General features: G+C 44.7%; 1 protein-coding gene across 1 annotated transcript in view; it reads right to left on the bottom strand.

The window, feature by feature from the left end:
• ppp1r13bb (protein phosphatase 1, regulatory subunit 13Bb) overlaps window positions 1-16,475 on the bottom strand; it is a 76,184-nt gene that overhangs the window by 45,372 nt on the left and 14,337 nt on the right. Inside the window, exons 3-5 of the mRNA XM_084150676.1 lie at window positions 8,918-9,065; window positions 6,621-6,740; window positions 2,553-2,623 (exon numbers count right to left, since the gene is read on the bottom strand). Coding sequence (XP_084006802.1) covers window positions 2,553-2,623; window positions 6,621-6,740; window positions 8,918-9,065 — 339 coding nt within the window. The remainder of the gene's footprint in view (window positions 1-2,552; window positions 2,624-6,620; window positions 6,741-8,917; window positions 9,066-16,475) is intronic.

Below are 16,475 nucleotides of genomic sequence, written 5' to 3'. Positions count from 1 at the left end.
CAAAATAACTGTCAAATCTCCCTCGGCCCGGGGCTCCATGCAAGATCTCACCTCGTGGAGTTGCAATGATCATGAGAACAGTGAGGAATCAGCCCAGAACTACACGGGAGGATCTTGTCAATGATCTCAAGGCAGCTGGGACCATAGTCACCAAGAAAACAATTGGTAACACACTACGCCGTGAAGGACTGAAATCCTGCAGCGCCCGCAAGGTCCCCCTGCTCAAGAAAGCACATATACAGGCCCGTCTGAAGTTTGCCAATGAACATCTGAATGATTCAGAGGAGAACTGGGTGAAAATGTTGTGGTCAGATGAGACCAAAATCGAGCTCTTTGGCATCAACTCAACTCGCCGTGTTTGGAGGAGGAGGAATGCTGCCTATGACCCCAAGAACACTATCCCCACCGTCAAACATGGAGGTGGAAACATTATGCTTTGGGGGTGTTTTTCTGCAAAGGGGACAGGACAACTTCACCGCATCAAAGGGACGATTGACGGGGCCATGTACCGTCAAATCTTGGGTGAGAACCTCCTTCCCTCAGCCAGGGCATTGAAAATGGGTCGTGGATGGGTATTCCAGCATGACAATGACCCAAAACACACGGCCAAGGCAACAAAGGAGTGGCACAAGAAGAAGCACATTAAGGTCCTGGAGTGGCCTAGCCAGTCTCCAGACCTTAATCCCATAGAAAATCTGTGGAGGGAGCTGAAGGTTCGAGTTGCCAAAAGTCAGCCTCGAAACCTTAATGACTTGGAGAAGATCTGCAAAGAGGAGTGGGACAAAATCTCTCCTGAGATGTGTGTAAACCTGGTGGCCAACTACAAGAAACGTCTGACCTCTGTGATTGCCAACAAGGGTTTTGCCACCAAGTACTAAGTCATGTTTTGCAGAGGGGTCAAATACTTATTTCCCTCATTAAAATGCAAATCAATTTATAACATTTTTGACATGCGTTTTTCAGGATTTTTTTGTTGTTATTCTGTCTCTCACTGTTCAAATAAACCTACCATTAAAATTATAGACTGATCATGTCTTTGTCAGTGGGCAAACGTACAAAATCAGCAGGGGATCAAATACTTAATTCCCTCACAGTGCATTCGGAAAGTATGCATGGGGAGGGTCGCTGCACAGCCATTTTCAGGTCTCTCCAGAGATGTTAGATCGGGTTCAAGTCCGGGCTCTGGCTGAATGCCAAGCATCACGTCTGGAGGAAACATAGAACCATCCCTACAGTGAAGCACGTTTTCACCACAAAAGACAGGAAATATACATCATTTTTACCTCAGATTGGTGATGCTAGTATTATAAAGTTTATAGTCATCACGATCTCACAAAATCAAATTGTTTAAAAACAGATCAATATCTTTGGTTTAGTACCAGTGTTTTTGTCATACGCACCAGTCCGTAGCAGAACTGTTATTTTCAGAACACGGTGGCTAGAAAGAAATTGGGCGCTCCTCCCATAACAGATTCTGGCCTCACATGAATTCATGGATTTGAGGGTTAAGCTACAGTATCATTCAAATGAAAGCCACCCATCGCTAATTAGAAACCGATGTGAGGTGGTGATTCAGTGAAATCATCCAGTGTTGCGTTTCCTTTTCAGTATTGGCCATCTATCAAAATAATTTTTTCACAGAGACATAAGTTGATAAATGGCTACGACAGGTTGTCATCTATTGACAGTTATATGTAGCATACCCAAGTTCATTGAGGTTTGTCTGTTAGAAGAGCGTAAACTGTACGTCACCACGGTTGTTGTCCCAGTTCCATTGATTTCAATACAATATCGATGTGAGTGATTAATTTGAGTGCGCTATTGATTACAGTAGAACAAGACGTGAGGCTGTAATAGCTGCCAAAGGTGCTTCAACAAATGACTGAGTAAAGGGTCTGAATACTTATGTAAATGTAATATTTATATTTTTGTAAAAAAATAAAAAAATGTTTTCATTATGGGGTGTTGTGTGATGAGCCCAAAAACGTGCTATAATTTATTGAGTTTGATGATATTAGTGAAATCGTGAAAGGTTTGTCCTTGAAGAACTGGAGCACACAAAATGTCATTGACACACTGATTTTGTGAATCACTGGCACAGTGAGGGCCTAACCTCGTCCCCAGGTAACTGAGCATAACGCATATAATCCTAGCGTATCAACAAATCAAAGCTGGCCAAAGTATTTGTCATTATTTGATCTTAGTGAGTCACACGACTGCGAGGCGTGGCTCCGAATCAGAGACGTATGGTGTGCCACTGTGTTCGAAGGTCCTCTGGGAGGGAGGTGATTGATTAGAGATAAATCCAATGGATATGGGTAGGGACATTTTCTATTGGACAAGGACTTTTCCACATTCTCTCTATTGGGGTAACGAAGGCCATTTGTGACGTGTTGATCCACCAGCCCTATTGAAATAATAAACCACAAGTATTTTTTTTTATATAATAGCGGAGCAGTCTCACTATGGCACAACCCCAAAAATATCAAAATATGAGAGTGTGTATCATTTAGGTGCATGATGTGTGCGAGACTGTTTAGTGAGACTCTTACCCCATTCTCATTGTGTTTTTCCCCACCACTTCCACTTCTACGGTTGGCCTGCTCTTGAGATTGCTGGCTCCCTGCAGGGGGAAAAGCACAAGCACTGAGTACACTCTAGACCACGTGTCAAACTCATCATTCAACCTGGCCCAAAAAAAACGGATTTAACCACAGTGGTATCATTTATTTTTTATTGTAAAAAAATTAATAAAAAAATACACGATCTCAATAGACATTGAAATGAGTAAAAACAAACAAACTGTGTAGAGATGATAATGGACCTACATTTGACAGTGTCTTCACTCTGTACAGCTTGCTAACAGTCATCGAAACGAAAGCTAGACAGTCAGGGAGCCTCAAATTCTAAAAGCGATGGACAGAGAACTATTTTTTTGTTTAAATTTGACGACGAGGAAATTAACAATATTAAGTGTGGCCCTCCGGACGTCAGTAAAGACCAAATGCAGCCCGTGGGGAAAATGAATTTGACATCCCTGCACTAGACAGTATATCTGCACGCACGCACACACATACGGGTGGATGGGTTCTGGGTGTGCCGTGAGGTCTCTATGCCACTGTCATAGTATGTGTTTTTACAATTTTCCATTGCTACTAGTCTGACTGGGTTTGACAGACAGGAACCCCTCTCAGGGACACAACTCCTCATTAGCGAGTAAATACTAATAAACAGAGAACCCTCTTCTGCTGGAATGGGTCTTATTAAGTATGCAGATGATACATAATAAGTTTGAGTGAATGAGTGAGTAAGAGCTGGCATGTGATGGACTGGGGCCACCTCTGTGTGTGTGTGTGTGTGTGTGTGTGTCCGCCCAGTACAGGGTTGTTTGACATTCTCCACTGAAGACACCATCATATTACACCTCACTGAGCCCAGGCAGAGAAAGAGTGAGGAGAGAAGTGAGGAGAGAAGTGAGTACACAGGGGTTAAAGTAACCACAAAAAATCCTGTGACTGAAACTTATGTCGATCTCAGATCGATTGTCTGGGGCCAAGTTAACCTCCCCTTTCCCGTGAGAAAGTCATGATCATCATACTTTTAGGGAAAGATGATCATTTTGTACATGTATTAAACTGGGAGTTACACCAATTCCAGTACCCTTGACTAGGTGGTCCGGGTCCACCCTGGGATAATTTTTATTTAAAAGGACTGAGAAGCTCAGTTCTGGTGACTTTTTAAAAAGGACATTATAATCCAAAATGAATTAATATAAAATATAATTTCCACCTCCAGAAATGAGCCCAATAACATATTGGTAAAAAGTATGGTAAAATTATTTTTACATATTGGACCATGCTTATAGCCTGGTCTATAACCATCAAAGTCAACTCTGGACCTCGAAGCCAGTTCCACTGCGTTTTTTCATCTTTCCCCTCTAATAATAATAATAATAATAATAATAAGCCATTTAGCAGACGCTTTTATCCAAAGCGACTTACTGTCATGTGTGCATACATTTTTACGTATGGGTGGTCCCGGGGATCGAACCCACTACCCTGGCGTTACAAGCGCCATGCTCTACCAGTTGAGCTACAGAGGACCAGGGTCTGATTTAGACCTGGGCCACCAGGTGGGTGCAATGAATTATCAGGTATAACAGAAAACCAGCAGGGTCCGGACCTCATAGGGTAAGATTTGAATACCCAAGGTCTATATTATCAGGATGAGCTATTAGCAAAAAAAGAAAAAAGCCTAAACTGCTTTCAAAAGTGTTTTCCCGAGATTGTATTAAGAATTATTGTAAATTGACTGCTTGTCAGAATACATTTCCCTCACTATGGCTCTCACAACTTGAAAGCGCCTCGAGAGGAATATTTATCTTGCATAGAACATACAATAAGCCGACTAGGTAAATAGGTAAACTATTCTACTATGGGGTTGTCTGTTTTAATAACATTATATGGCAAAAATAGTAGCACGGAAAGTTGCATCCTGAGTGATACTTTGCTTGAAGCTACAGTAGGCTAGACACAGCTATTTGAGGTGAGTGCCGTGGTGGTGCGCATTATAGACTATTTCATTCCCTTCATCTGAACATTGAAGTGTCAGCAACAATCATTCATGTCAGTTCAGTGCACACTGCGTAACAGAGAAAATGTAATATTTGAGAGTACATTTATTTGGGAATATATTTTGTTGAACAGACATGCTCCTGTATTAGGCCATGTCATCTCCAAACCATTCACACACACCACCCCTTACTCTCAAAAACAACCTCTCCAGAAACTATGTGATGGAAATCCATCGCAGCGAATGAGAACTTTAACCCCTAAGTACAGGAGAAAGTGAGTGAGCAGTGAAAGCAAGGGGAGGAAACGCAATGGACAGAGAGAAGGAAACAGTAAGGGGAAGAGGGAGGGATAGGAAAAAAGAGACGAGGGAGGGGCTCAATTCAATTAATTCCTCGCATCCTTCTCAGCAGTATTGGAGAAGAAGGTCCAAAGTCCCTGCCCACGGACTTCTTCTCCAATACGTTTTAAGAAAGAAGAGAGGAGAGAAGATGCAAAGAATCGATGAAAGGTTAATTAAGGGCAGAGGAGAAGAGGTAACATGCTTGCATTGGTGTTCCAATCCAATTCCGATTAACACTCATGGCATTTCAATGCGTGGCAGCATAACGGCATTAAAACATGCTCAGGGACAGAAAGCCCCCTGGCCCCCTTTCCAGTGGCAAAATTACAGTGGGACTTATATATCGTCTGTGAGCAGCGTAGATGTGTACAATTACAGTGCCTTCAGAAAGTGTTCATACCCCTTAACTTATTCAAAATGTTGTTGTGTTACAGCCTGAATTCAAAATGGATTCATCAGATTTAGAACTTTTTGCAAATTGATTGAAAATGAAATACAGAAATATCTCATTTACAAAAGTATTCACACCCCAGAGTCAATACTTTGTAGAAGCACCTTTGGCAGCGATTACAGGTGTGAGTTTTTCTGGGTAAGTCTTGAAGAGCTTTCCATACCTGGATTGTGCAATATTTGCCCATTATTTTATAATTATTTTATCCTGAAAAATTCCCCAGTCCTTAATGATTACAACCATACCCATAACATGATGCAGCCACCACTATGCTTGAACATTTGTAGAGTGGTACTCAGTAATGTGTTGTATTGAATTTTCCCTAAACATAACACTTGGTATTCAGGAAAAAAAGTGAATTGCTTTGCCACATTTCTTGCAATATTACTTTAGTGCCTTGTTGCAAACAGGATGCATGTTTTGGAATATTTGTATTCTGTACAGGCTTCCTTCTTTTCACTCTGTCAATAAGGTTAGTATTGTGGAGTAACTACAATGTTGGTCCATCCTCAGTTTTCCTCCATCACAGCTATTAAACTAACTGTTTTAAAGTCACCATTGGCCTCATGGTTAGATCCTGAGGGATTTCCTTCCCCTCCGGCAACGGAGTTATTAAAGATGCCTGTATATTTGTAGTGACTGGGTGTATTGATACACCATCCAAAGTGTAACTAACAACTTCACCATGCTCAAAGGGATATTCAATGTCTGCTTTTATTTTAAAAAAAATTACCCATCTACCAATAGGTGCCCTTCTTTGCGAGGCATTGGAAAACCTCCCTGGTCTTTGTGGTTGAATCTGTGTTTGAAATTCACTGACAGAATGAGGGACCTTACAGATAATTGTATGTGTGGGGTACTGAGGTAGTTATTAAAAAATCATGTTAAACACTATTATTGCACACAGAGTCTATGCAACTTATGTGACTTGTTAAAATGTTTACTCCTGAACTTATTTAGGCTTGCCATAACAAAGGGGTTGAATACTTATTGACCTAAGACATTTCACCTTTTCATTTATTTATTTTTGCACACATTTCAAAAAACATAATTCCACTTTGACATTATTGGGTATTGTGAGTAGGCTAGTGACACAAAATCTCAATTTAATCCATTTTAAATTCAGGCTGTAACACAAAATGTGGAAAAAGTCAAGGGGTGTGAATACCTTCTGAAGGCACCATATGTGTGTGTGTGTGTGTGTGTATATATATGTGTCGGTCACAGACAGTAAAGGGGTTACTAGTGCACCCACCTTGATCGCTGCTTTCGGTGGGTGACTCCTCGTGCCGGAGGAAGAACTTGACCTCTTGTTTTCGGGGTCCCCACTTCTGCAGGTGCTCGTACATCATGTGCTCAAAGGGGATGGCTCGTTCTGGGGGTATGGGGGCACAGAGAGAGAATTGTTTATTTCAGCCATCATTGATTTATTTAATTCCTATATGTTTGCTTGTATGCAATGTAGGTGGTAGCACTTTCCATGGCAATAAAGCCTTCTGAATTTGAGAGAGTTTAAAAAGTGCTGATATAGGATCAGGTCCCCCCTGTCCATGTAATATTTATTGTGATCTAAAAGGCAAAAGTGATACAATCAGCATTCCTACTCAGACGCTTGATACATACAGTCCCTGAGCTAGTGAGGGACAGCAAGAGAGAGAACGAAAGGAACAAAGAGAGAAAGAGAGCGATTCAGAGGAGAGAGAGCGAGAGAGCGAGAGGGAGAGGGAGACAGGGGGATCTTAGCCCACCCCATAACATTCTTTACCACGGCAGTGATGACACTATAACCAGCAGAAAGCCGAGTTCTCCTGGTTGAGCAGAGTGACTGGTCCAACGTAGGAGCTTTAAAAGCACTAAGTGAGCTCCTCCGCTTGAGGCAGACTCATGCCGACTGCTGGCCCCATTCGTTCCCATTACAGCTGAGCCAGACGCCTCACACACAGTGTAGGAGGCAGATAGGGAAAAGGGCAGCCTAGCCGCCACCCCCTCTCCCCTCCAAAAACTTGAGCTTTGATGAAGACTAGATAGTTCCGGCTGTGCTTTTCATCAGTCTTTGGCTGTGTCCCAAATGGCAAAAGTAGTGGAACCTGGTCAAAAGCAATGTAGTATATAGGGGATAGGGTGCCATTTGGGATGCAGACCGTCTCTTCAGACATTAAATGCAGACAGTGGACACACCCAGCTGTCAGAGCGTGTGCGCGCGCACACACACACAGTCGTCATGATTGCTTCCCTCACCAGAGTTCTAGCTGACACACCCGTGTCATTAGTGTTTTGCTGAGAGGGACCACTCCTTGAGATAAACAACATGACATCCAGCCAGCATGTTTATTAGCCCCGTTACGTAATCTCATTTGGCTAGCTCCTGACAATAAAACCTCTGTGTGTGTGTGTGTGTGTAAGCTGTTCTCCTTAGAGGAGAAATCTGTGGCAAATCAGTCTTTTTGTATGCAATTACCCAGTACAGTGGAGGCTACGGACAGTTTTATGGCATACACGACTTTCTTCAAAACCATGTGGAATTCTTTCATTTGTCAAACATTCATTTTAGATAATTTTCAAAAATAAATGTTATTTTCACATATCTAACAATATTATGCATGCTTTATATTACTGTTTGAATGCCCATTTGTGGTGTCTACATATTTAGTGAGGCTGCTATAGGTCAAGTGCACAGTTCCTTCAAGCTTTGCACGAATGATCTGGTTTATTACCAGTAATATGGGTTCTAATAGGGCTTGCAATCAAATTTTGTCATTTTGTCCAACTACAAGTAAAATGAATTGGCCATTACACCTGCAACTGGCATAGGCCACATACAATTGACAATTCCCTAAAATGTTGAGTTATCCTTTATAGTGCACATTTGACTACTCAAAGATCCACTTGTCTCCTGCGGTAGTTTCACGGTTCTTTCTCATGATAGCTAGTTATTACCATAGTTTTTGGTTTAGTTTGACTGGTATGTGTGGCTCTGAAAAGCTCTCCAACGCACAAGACATGACACGTTCGGTGTTACTTTGTGTATTTACAAAAGTATGTTTCCTTTCACAGAGCTTATTTCAAATTGTAGCTGACTGTGTGCTACATGCTTATTCATGCTCAAGTCTGAATGCAGCCTAAGCATAGAGAAAATGCATCCCAAACAGCACCCTATTCCCTATTTAGTCCACTACCAGAGCTCTTTGGGTCTTAGTTAAAAGCAGTGCACTATATAGGGAAGAGAGAGCCATTTGGGACGCAGACAGTCTATTGTTAGGGTCTCAAAGCACACAACTCTTTCACAATTTGTGTGGTAATGAGAGTTGTCAACGTGCAGTTCAGGTAAAGTGGTTGATGGAAATGTCTCCATTTCAACAATGACCTAGTCTAGTTGGAAGTGCAGCTCAAGATATGTGCAGGCTGTTACTCCAGCCCAGTCCCTGACTAAAGGGCAAGAATGAAAATGAGCAGTGGAACTGGACTCTAGGTCAAGATGTAAGTATACCTGTACTATAGGCTAGGGGAGGAATGCGCTCGAGGAGGAGATTGGAGGTGGCGTCACTCTCTTACCGTTGCCTCGCCACACTTCGGCAAGGTGGCAGCCGCTCTCGCCAGGCTCCTTGCAGAACTCGACCACGTCGCGGCACGACGTCTCAGGGGTGATGGGCACCTCTGTCAGTGCCTGTTCCCCATCACTTAGGTACACTGTCAGGATCATCTGAGCGGGAGAGAGAGGCAGTTATATCCCCTGCTATTGGTTACGTTGAGTAACCAGTAGTACAGTTAAGGATTGGGACAGATTTAGAGTCTAAATGTAGCATAATATTTAGGCTAACCGTTAGCTACCCTTTGCCAATCCGAACTACAAGTGCTTCATTTGCTCAATGGTTTCAGTACCTTCAGTTAGCTAGCAATGATAAATAGCTACCAAAAGAGATTGATGTGGATTTTCAATTATGTTTTCAGCCTTCGTTCTATCAGTAATAATCTTCTCGGTCTCGGCTTTGAGCATTGGACTGAATCAAGCTACGACCAACCCTATCCTGGCTGTAGCTTGAGATGAGTGTATCCTCAGCACACACTCCTGTGGAATGTGTGTGAAAAGGTTTGGTGGAGCGCTTTATGGCAAACGTCACAGAGGTTTGTGGAATACCACAGACTGACATCAGTTCCTCATAGGTGCATTGACATCTGATAACGCTACCCCTACTGAATCAGCAGTCTACATGGGTTAACTCAACGGTCTGGTGATGATCATCATAACTTTCATCCATAGAGAAATAGAAAAACGGCCACCAGGAGGCATTTTTCTATGGATGCATTCCTGAAAATGTTCAGAGCCCCAAACATATTGTTTTTCACATATTGCCAGGACTATTCCTCCCTTCCATCTTTCCTTCCTATCGTACCACTCGCAGGTTAATGTGCCATCAACTGTTACCCATCAAAGACTGTCAGCGTTTGCCACAAGAGTCCCCCCAAACCTCTACACACACACAATTGATTCAGTCCAATGCAGAGATGGAGAAAGCTAATTACTGATAGAACAAAGGCTGAGAACATAATTAATAACATGTTCAAGATACCTCTACATGTAGCCTAACAGCATAGCCTGCATCAGTCACAATGGGCAGTCCACGACACTTCCCATGGCTAATCTTGCCTTAGCAACCATTAACCAAGATCTCGCACCAGCTGCTGGATTGGCTTCTGCTTCCAACTAACACTGTAGCACACATTACGGCCAATCCCAAACTGACCCCTAGCCCCTAAACCCCACCGCAGTTTTGAGCAGTCAGACAAGATTTGATAATGAAAGAAATATGGGCGAAATTCCACATGGCCAATCTGGGGGAAAGGTGGAGCCATTACCCTATTGATTATATCCATTCAACCCTTTCATATCTACAAAGTCCATAGGGGGTCTTGCTATGGGTCGATTTGGGATTGGGCAATAGATTCCACCAAGAGAGCAGCAGGGGGTAAGAGAGAAATCATTGGCCTTCTTTTCCACAGAGGGGGGGGGGGTAGACAAACCCAAACATTATTCAAATGTAGAGTGCAGATCACACCAACCAAGACCAGTCTCCACAACTAGTGGCAACAGGCAATCCCAAACCAATTACCTTTTATTTTTCCTCTGCTTTCTTATTTTCAAATTAAACAAGAGAGGATAACATCATTTTCTGAGTAAAATGCATTATTCAGGGGAGCGGGTGCCAGGAAAGTGGTAGGCAGTGTTCGCCCTATTCTGATGAGATTAAATCGGAAAAACAGGGATGAATAAAGATTACCATTGCCGACACTAGACACGAGCAAATTCAGAGCGCAGCGCTTCATAGCACCTTGTCTCCCTGCAGAATCCCTCCATTAAGATCCACCTCAACATCCATATATCAGATGCAATCATAATACCAATACCAAGCAATTATTTTAAGTGCACTAAAACAAAGCCTATTGGACCATGATGGATAACACAAGAAACTAATGATCTTGGCAAAACCTACCAGGAAAAAACCTGGTAAAAATATTTGTTGGTATCGAACGCTCTTCCTAAAATGAATATGATCTAACTTATTATAGTGTACTGCAACCAGTAGCCTACATTTCAGATGTGAAGATCTAAGTATGTGCATATATGCCAATAAACAAGCTCTATGGCAATGGTCAGCAGCACTCTCAGGGTCAGCAGTCAACACAATCAAGAATGACAGTCAACACATCATTCCAAGACAGGGGAGGCTGATCTCCAAAGCAACTTGCTCACACACAAATATTGTTTTGACAAAAAAAGATTAAAAAAAATCATGGTCCTGTCTGGCTCAGTTGGTAGAGCATGGCACTTGCAACGTCAGGATTGTGGGTTCGATTCCCGGGGACACCCATACATAAAATGTATGCATGCATGACTGTAGGTTGCTTTGGATAAAAGTGTCTGCTAAATAGCATATTATTATATACAAAAATATGAAATTCACAAAGGGCAGCATTCCCAAAGTTGGGTTTCGAGTTCTGTCATGCCATGGGGTTTTTATGCAAACATATGACTGTCTTCCAAAAAATGCCAAAATGCCGACACTTCTGCCAAAACACAGGAACCACAGAAGTGCTAGTTAGACCAATCAATGGCCTCTGCCCCAGCATTGACACATTGGTCACCAATAGCATTGCTGCAAAACAAAGGTTAGATTAATGCGAAAAAATAGTTTACTGGGCAATACAGAGAAAGCAACAAGCATACAAGTGTCGTCTTGTTCACGCTACCATTACACAAAAAATAGTGACAAGGAGCTGGCAGGGGCTGGCAAAACTGAAAACTTAAGCAAGACAGAGATCTCACCTCAAGAGGAATCCTAACCCCCCTCCCATAGTTGCGGTTTCTGCCCGTGGCACTTCCCCCTTTAACTGCTGTCCGTCTCCTCCGACCTTCCTTCTTCCCCGGCCGGTGGTGCTCCTTCACCCAGGCACGGTCCTTCGAGAGGCTGACCAGGCCGCGAAGCACTATGGTCACAAACTTCTTCATTATGCACCCCCAAGCTGCGTCTTAGTGCCCTGCCACTCTAGACTCCAAAACACACTCCCGTAAGCGTTATGAATTACAAACGCTAGGCAAGCGTCAGGGCACGCAGTAGCGAAGGGAGCCCTGCGGAGGAGTCTTTGGAGGAGTCTGCCTTGCTTGTTGTGTGAGCACCAAGGGATGGAAAAGAGAGGGAAGCAAGAGGGAGAGAGAGAGAGAGAGAGGGAGAGAGAGAGAGAGAGAGAGAGAGAGAGAGAGAGAGAGAGAGAGAGAGAGAGAGAGAGAGAGAGGAGAGCGAGAGCGAGAGGAGAGCGAGAGAGAGAGAGAGAGAGAGAAGAAAAAAAAAAAAAAAAAAAGAGAGAGAGAGGAGGCGGGGGGGGGGGGGGGGGGGGCATCCGCGAGCCCCCCTCCTGAGCAAGGCTCCCCAGGGCACACTGGTGAGTGTAGCACCGATGACACACTGCCAATGAGAGTGGGCGGGCCTTGTTTTGACTGACAGATAGAGGATCCAACCCTGGCATTGCTTCGGCTTCAAGACGGTGACGGCTGAAGTAAGTCCCTCTCTGGGATTGTTTCAACCACTTTCCAGCAAGCAATCCCCCGTCTCTGGAGAGCATACATGTATCGCGATTTGCGAATGAATGGGCAGTGGAAGTTGAGAGAGAGGGAGAAAGAGGGAGAAGGAGGGAGGGAGAGAGAGAGGGAGATGCATGCCATGCCTCCTCCCTGGCTGAAGGATTCACATGGTCATCAATTCTGACCACTCTAATCACATTCATATCCCTAGCGAGGAGTGTGGACGACTCAAAACGACATGAGAAAAACAAAACAAAAAAAGGTTTAGAAAGGCATTTATTGCTACAATGACAGCACCGGATTTAACCAGTTAAAGGTATTGTATTTTGCAACAGTTACAGCACAATCTAGGACAATGGTCACTTTAGTGTACGTGTAAATAGTCCCATCTATTTTTCAGAACTTGGAGCCAGGAGTATGTCAGCTCCAGGGTTGGAAACATTTCATTGTAAATAGGGCTAAGTCAATTCTGTGAATGAGTTGGATATCTGATTAATGAACCTGAAATAGATCCTTATCGAGCATAGATTCCGTGAATTTGTATGGGGAATAAATTCAATAGGCTATATGACAGACGTGCTTTTCAAATCTTGGCCTTTTACATGAAACATTACCAGAATACTTAAAGTGATAGCCCTTGAAATATCCAACTGCACACTTAAATAATAAATCACCAAGGAAGTTAGTTGTAGCTCCCAAATAAGCTCCAACTTTAATGGAAATACATTTAAAAAAGGTCATTTTCTTTTCGTCTGCCAACAAGCCAGGTGCTACATATGATTAATTAAGACATTAGTTGCATCATTACTCATCTGTTTAGTGCTTATACAATAAACCCCAATATTTAGTTGGGCATGTTTCAAAACGAAAGCTCTAAAACTAAGGCGATATATTTCTGGATACAAGGTTAATTGGCATAGACCTGATGCTATGCCAATCTATACAATAACATCCATCAGCCATGGTTGACCCTTTTAAATGCAATCAGGTATAAAGTACCTGGGGATTCTATTGACATCAGAGTTAGATAAGATAATGGATAGCAATATGCTTCCAGTCCTCCAAAAAATGGAAGTTGTTAAATCTTAGTTTATGGGGATAAATGTATACAATTAAAATTATGCTTGTGACGCTATGACGCTACCGATATGCATTCCATACATTTTTAAGCAGTGTAATAGTATTATTAAAGACTTTATATGGGAGGGGAAAAGACCATGCATCAGTATGCAGAAAATACATGCCCCTAAAGAAAGAGGGTTAGGACTCCCAGATGTAGAACTGTACAATGTGACTTTCGAGCTATCCAGAATGGCTAAGCCCTGCAGGAGAGAGGAGGTAGAAGACAGATGGGTTACGTTGGAAGCTAGTTTGACCACTCCCTTTGAACCGTTATATGTTCTATCCGAAAAAAAGAGCCCATGACACAGATATTCAGGGCATCGTTCCAATTCTACACCATTCTAGGGCAGTGTAGTTGTTAATACATTGTCACGACTTCCGCCGAGGCTGCCTCCCCTCCTTGTTCGGGCAGGTTTCGGCGTTCGTCGTCACCGGCTTAATAGCTACTGCCGATCCCATTCTCATCACTCCACTTGTCATGTCTTGTCTTGTCTTGTCAATTACACACACCTGGTGCTCATTCCCCTAATTAGTATGTGTATAAGTGTTCCCTCTGTTCCCCTTGTCTTTGTGAGTGATTGTTTCATTGTGAGAGCGAGTGGCTCGGTTGAGCTACTCTTCCATTTGTTATTGCCAAGGTGGAATATTTCCCTTGTGATAGTTTCGTTTTGACGCTGGGTGCGTTTTATTTATGTAAACGGAATAAACTCTGGACTTCGGTGTTTTACCTCCTGCGCCTGACTCCTTCATTCACACCTCGTCACAGAATCACTCACCCGCTGAATGGAGTCAGCAGGAGAAGACCGCATGCCTGGAGTTGTGGCAAGGGTCCAGGAGCATTCCTCGATGCTGGCCAGCTTGGGGGAAGCGATGGATCGGGTTCTTCAGGTAGTATAACGCCTGGAGAGGAGAGGACCTGATCTATCGAGACCAGCTGGTCAACCGGATCCAGCCACCTACACCCCAGCCCCTGGAGGGATCCAGATATCCCGGCCACCGGCGGAGTACATTCGGGCAGCGAGGAGGCTGAATCCTCGCCAGGCCAGGTTGGCCCTCTTCTTCACCCGGGTTTGATTTCACACTCTTATACATTCTGGGTATAAAGAACGTGAAGGCAGACGCACTGTCTCGGCTGTATGACACAAAGGAGAGGCCCAGAGACAACACCCCCATACTTCCGTCCTCCTGCATTGTGGCGCCGGTAGTATGGGCGATGGACGCGGATATAGCACAGGCATTACGCACAGATCCATCTCCACCGCAGTGTCCAGCTGGGCTGCAGTACGTGCCTGCGCTTATCCGTGATCGTCTGATCTACTGGGCACACATGACACCCTCTGGTCATCCAGGTATCGGTCGTACAATGCGCTGCCTGACCGAGAAGTACTGGTGGCCTACCTTGGCTAAGGACGTGAGGGTGTATGTTTCCTCCTGCTCAGTGTGCGCCCAGAGTAAGGCACCTAGGCACCTCCCAGCGGGTAAGCTACAACCTTTACCAGTTCCACAACGACCATGGTCTCACCTTAGTATTGATTTTCTTACTGATCTTCCCCTCTCCCAAGTTAACACCACTATCCTGGTCGTTGTGGATCGCTTTTCGAAGTCCTGCCGCCTCCTTCCTCTGCCCGGTCTCCCCACGGCCCTACAAACTGCAGAGGCTCTGTTTACTCACGTCTTCCGGCACTACAGGGTACCAGAGGATATAGTGTCCGACCGAGGTCCCCAGTTCACGTCTAGAGTCTGGAAGGCGTTCATGGAACATCTGGGGGTCTCAGTCAGCCTGACCTCTGGATTTCACCCCGAGAGTAATGGGCAGGTGGAAAGGGTGAATCAAGATGTGGGTAGGTTCCTGCGGATCTACTGTCAGGACTGGCCGTGGGAGTGGTCGGTGTTCCTGCCATGGGCAGAATACGCTCAGAACTCTCTCCGCCACTAACCTAACACCCTTCCAATGTGTTTTGGATTACCAACCGGTCCTGGCACCGTGGCACCCGAGCCAGACCTGGGCTCCTGCGGTGGATGACTGGTTTCGGCGCGCGGAGGAGACTTGGGACGCTGCCCACTTTCGCCTCCAGCGCGCAGTGCATCGTCAGAAGGCGAACGCTGACCGCCACCGCAGGGAGGCTACGGTTTTCGTACCGGGGGATCAGGTCTGGCTCTCGACCCGGAATCTACCCCTCCGCCTGCCCTGCCGGAAGCTGAGCCCGTGGTTTGTGGGGCCATTTAAACTCCTGAGGAGGATAAACGAGGTTACATACAGGTTGTTACTCACCCGTTTACCATATTAACCTCTCGTTTCATTTGTCTCTCCTCAGTCCGGTGGTAGCTGGTCCGCTCCAGGAGTCTGAGGTGCGGGAGGTTCCTCCACCTCCTCTAGACATCGAGTGGCCCCGGCATACTCGGTCCATTCCATACTGGATTCGAGGCGTCGGGTGGAGGGCCTTCAGTATCTCGTGGAGTGGGAGGGGTACGGTCCGGAGGAACGGTGCTGGGTCCCAAGGAAGGACATCCTCGATCCCTCCCTGAGGGATTTCCACCGTGGCCATGCAACTCGCCCTACTCCGCGTCCTCCTGGCCGTCCCCAAGGTCGGCGCACTGCTGGAGCCGCGCGTCGGGTACTGTCACGACTTCCGCGGAGGCTGCCTCCCCTCCTTGTTCGGGTAGGTTTCGGCGTTCGTCGTCACCGGCTTAATAGCTACTGCCGATCCCATTCTCATCACTCCACTTGTCATGTCTTGTCTTGTCAATCACACACACCTGGTGCTCATTCCCCTAATTAGTATGTGTATAAGTGTTCCCTCTGTTCCCCTTGTCTTTGTGAGTGATTGTTTCATTGTGAGAGCGAGTAGCTCGGTTGAGCTACTCTTCCTGTTGTTATTGCCAAGGTGGAATATTTCCCTTGTGATAGTTTCG

The sequence above is a fragment of the Coregonus lavaretus genome (assembly GCF_964263955.1).
Source record: "Coregonus lavaretus genome assembly, chromosome: 33".
Classification (NCBI taxonomy): Eukaryota; Metazoa; Chordata; class Actinopteri; order Salmoniformes; family Salmonidae; genus Coregonus; species Coregonus lavaretus.
This window is presented reverse-complemented; position numbering and strand designations above follow the sequence as displayed.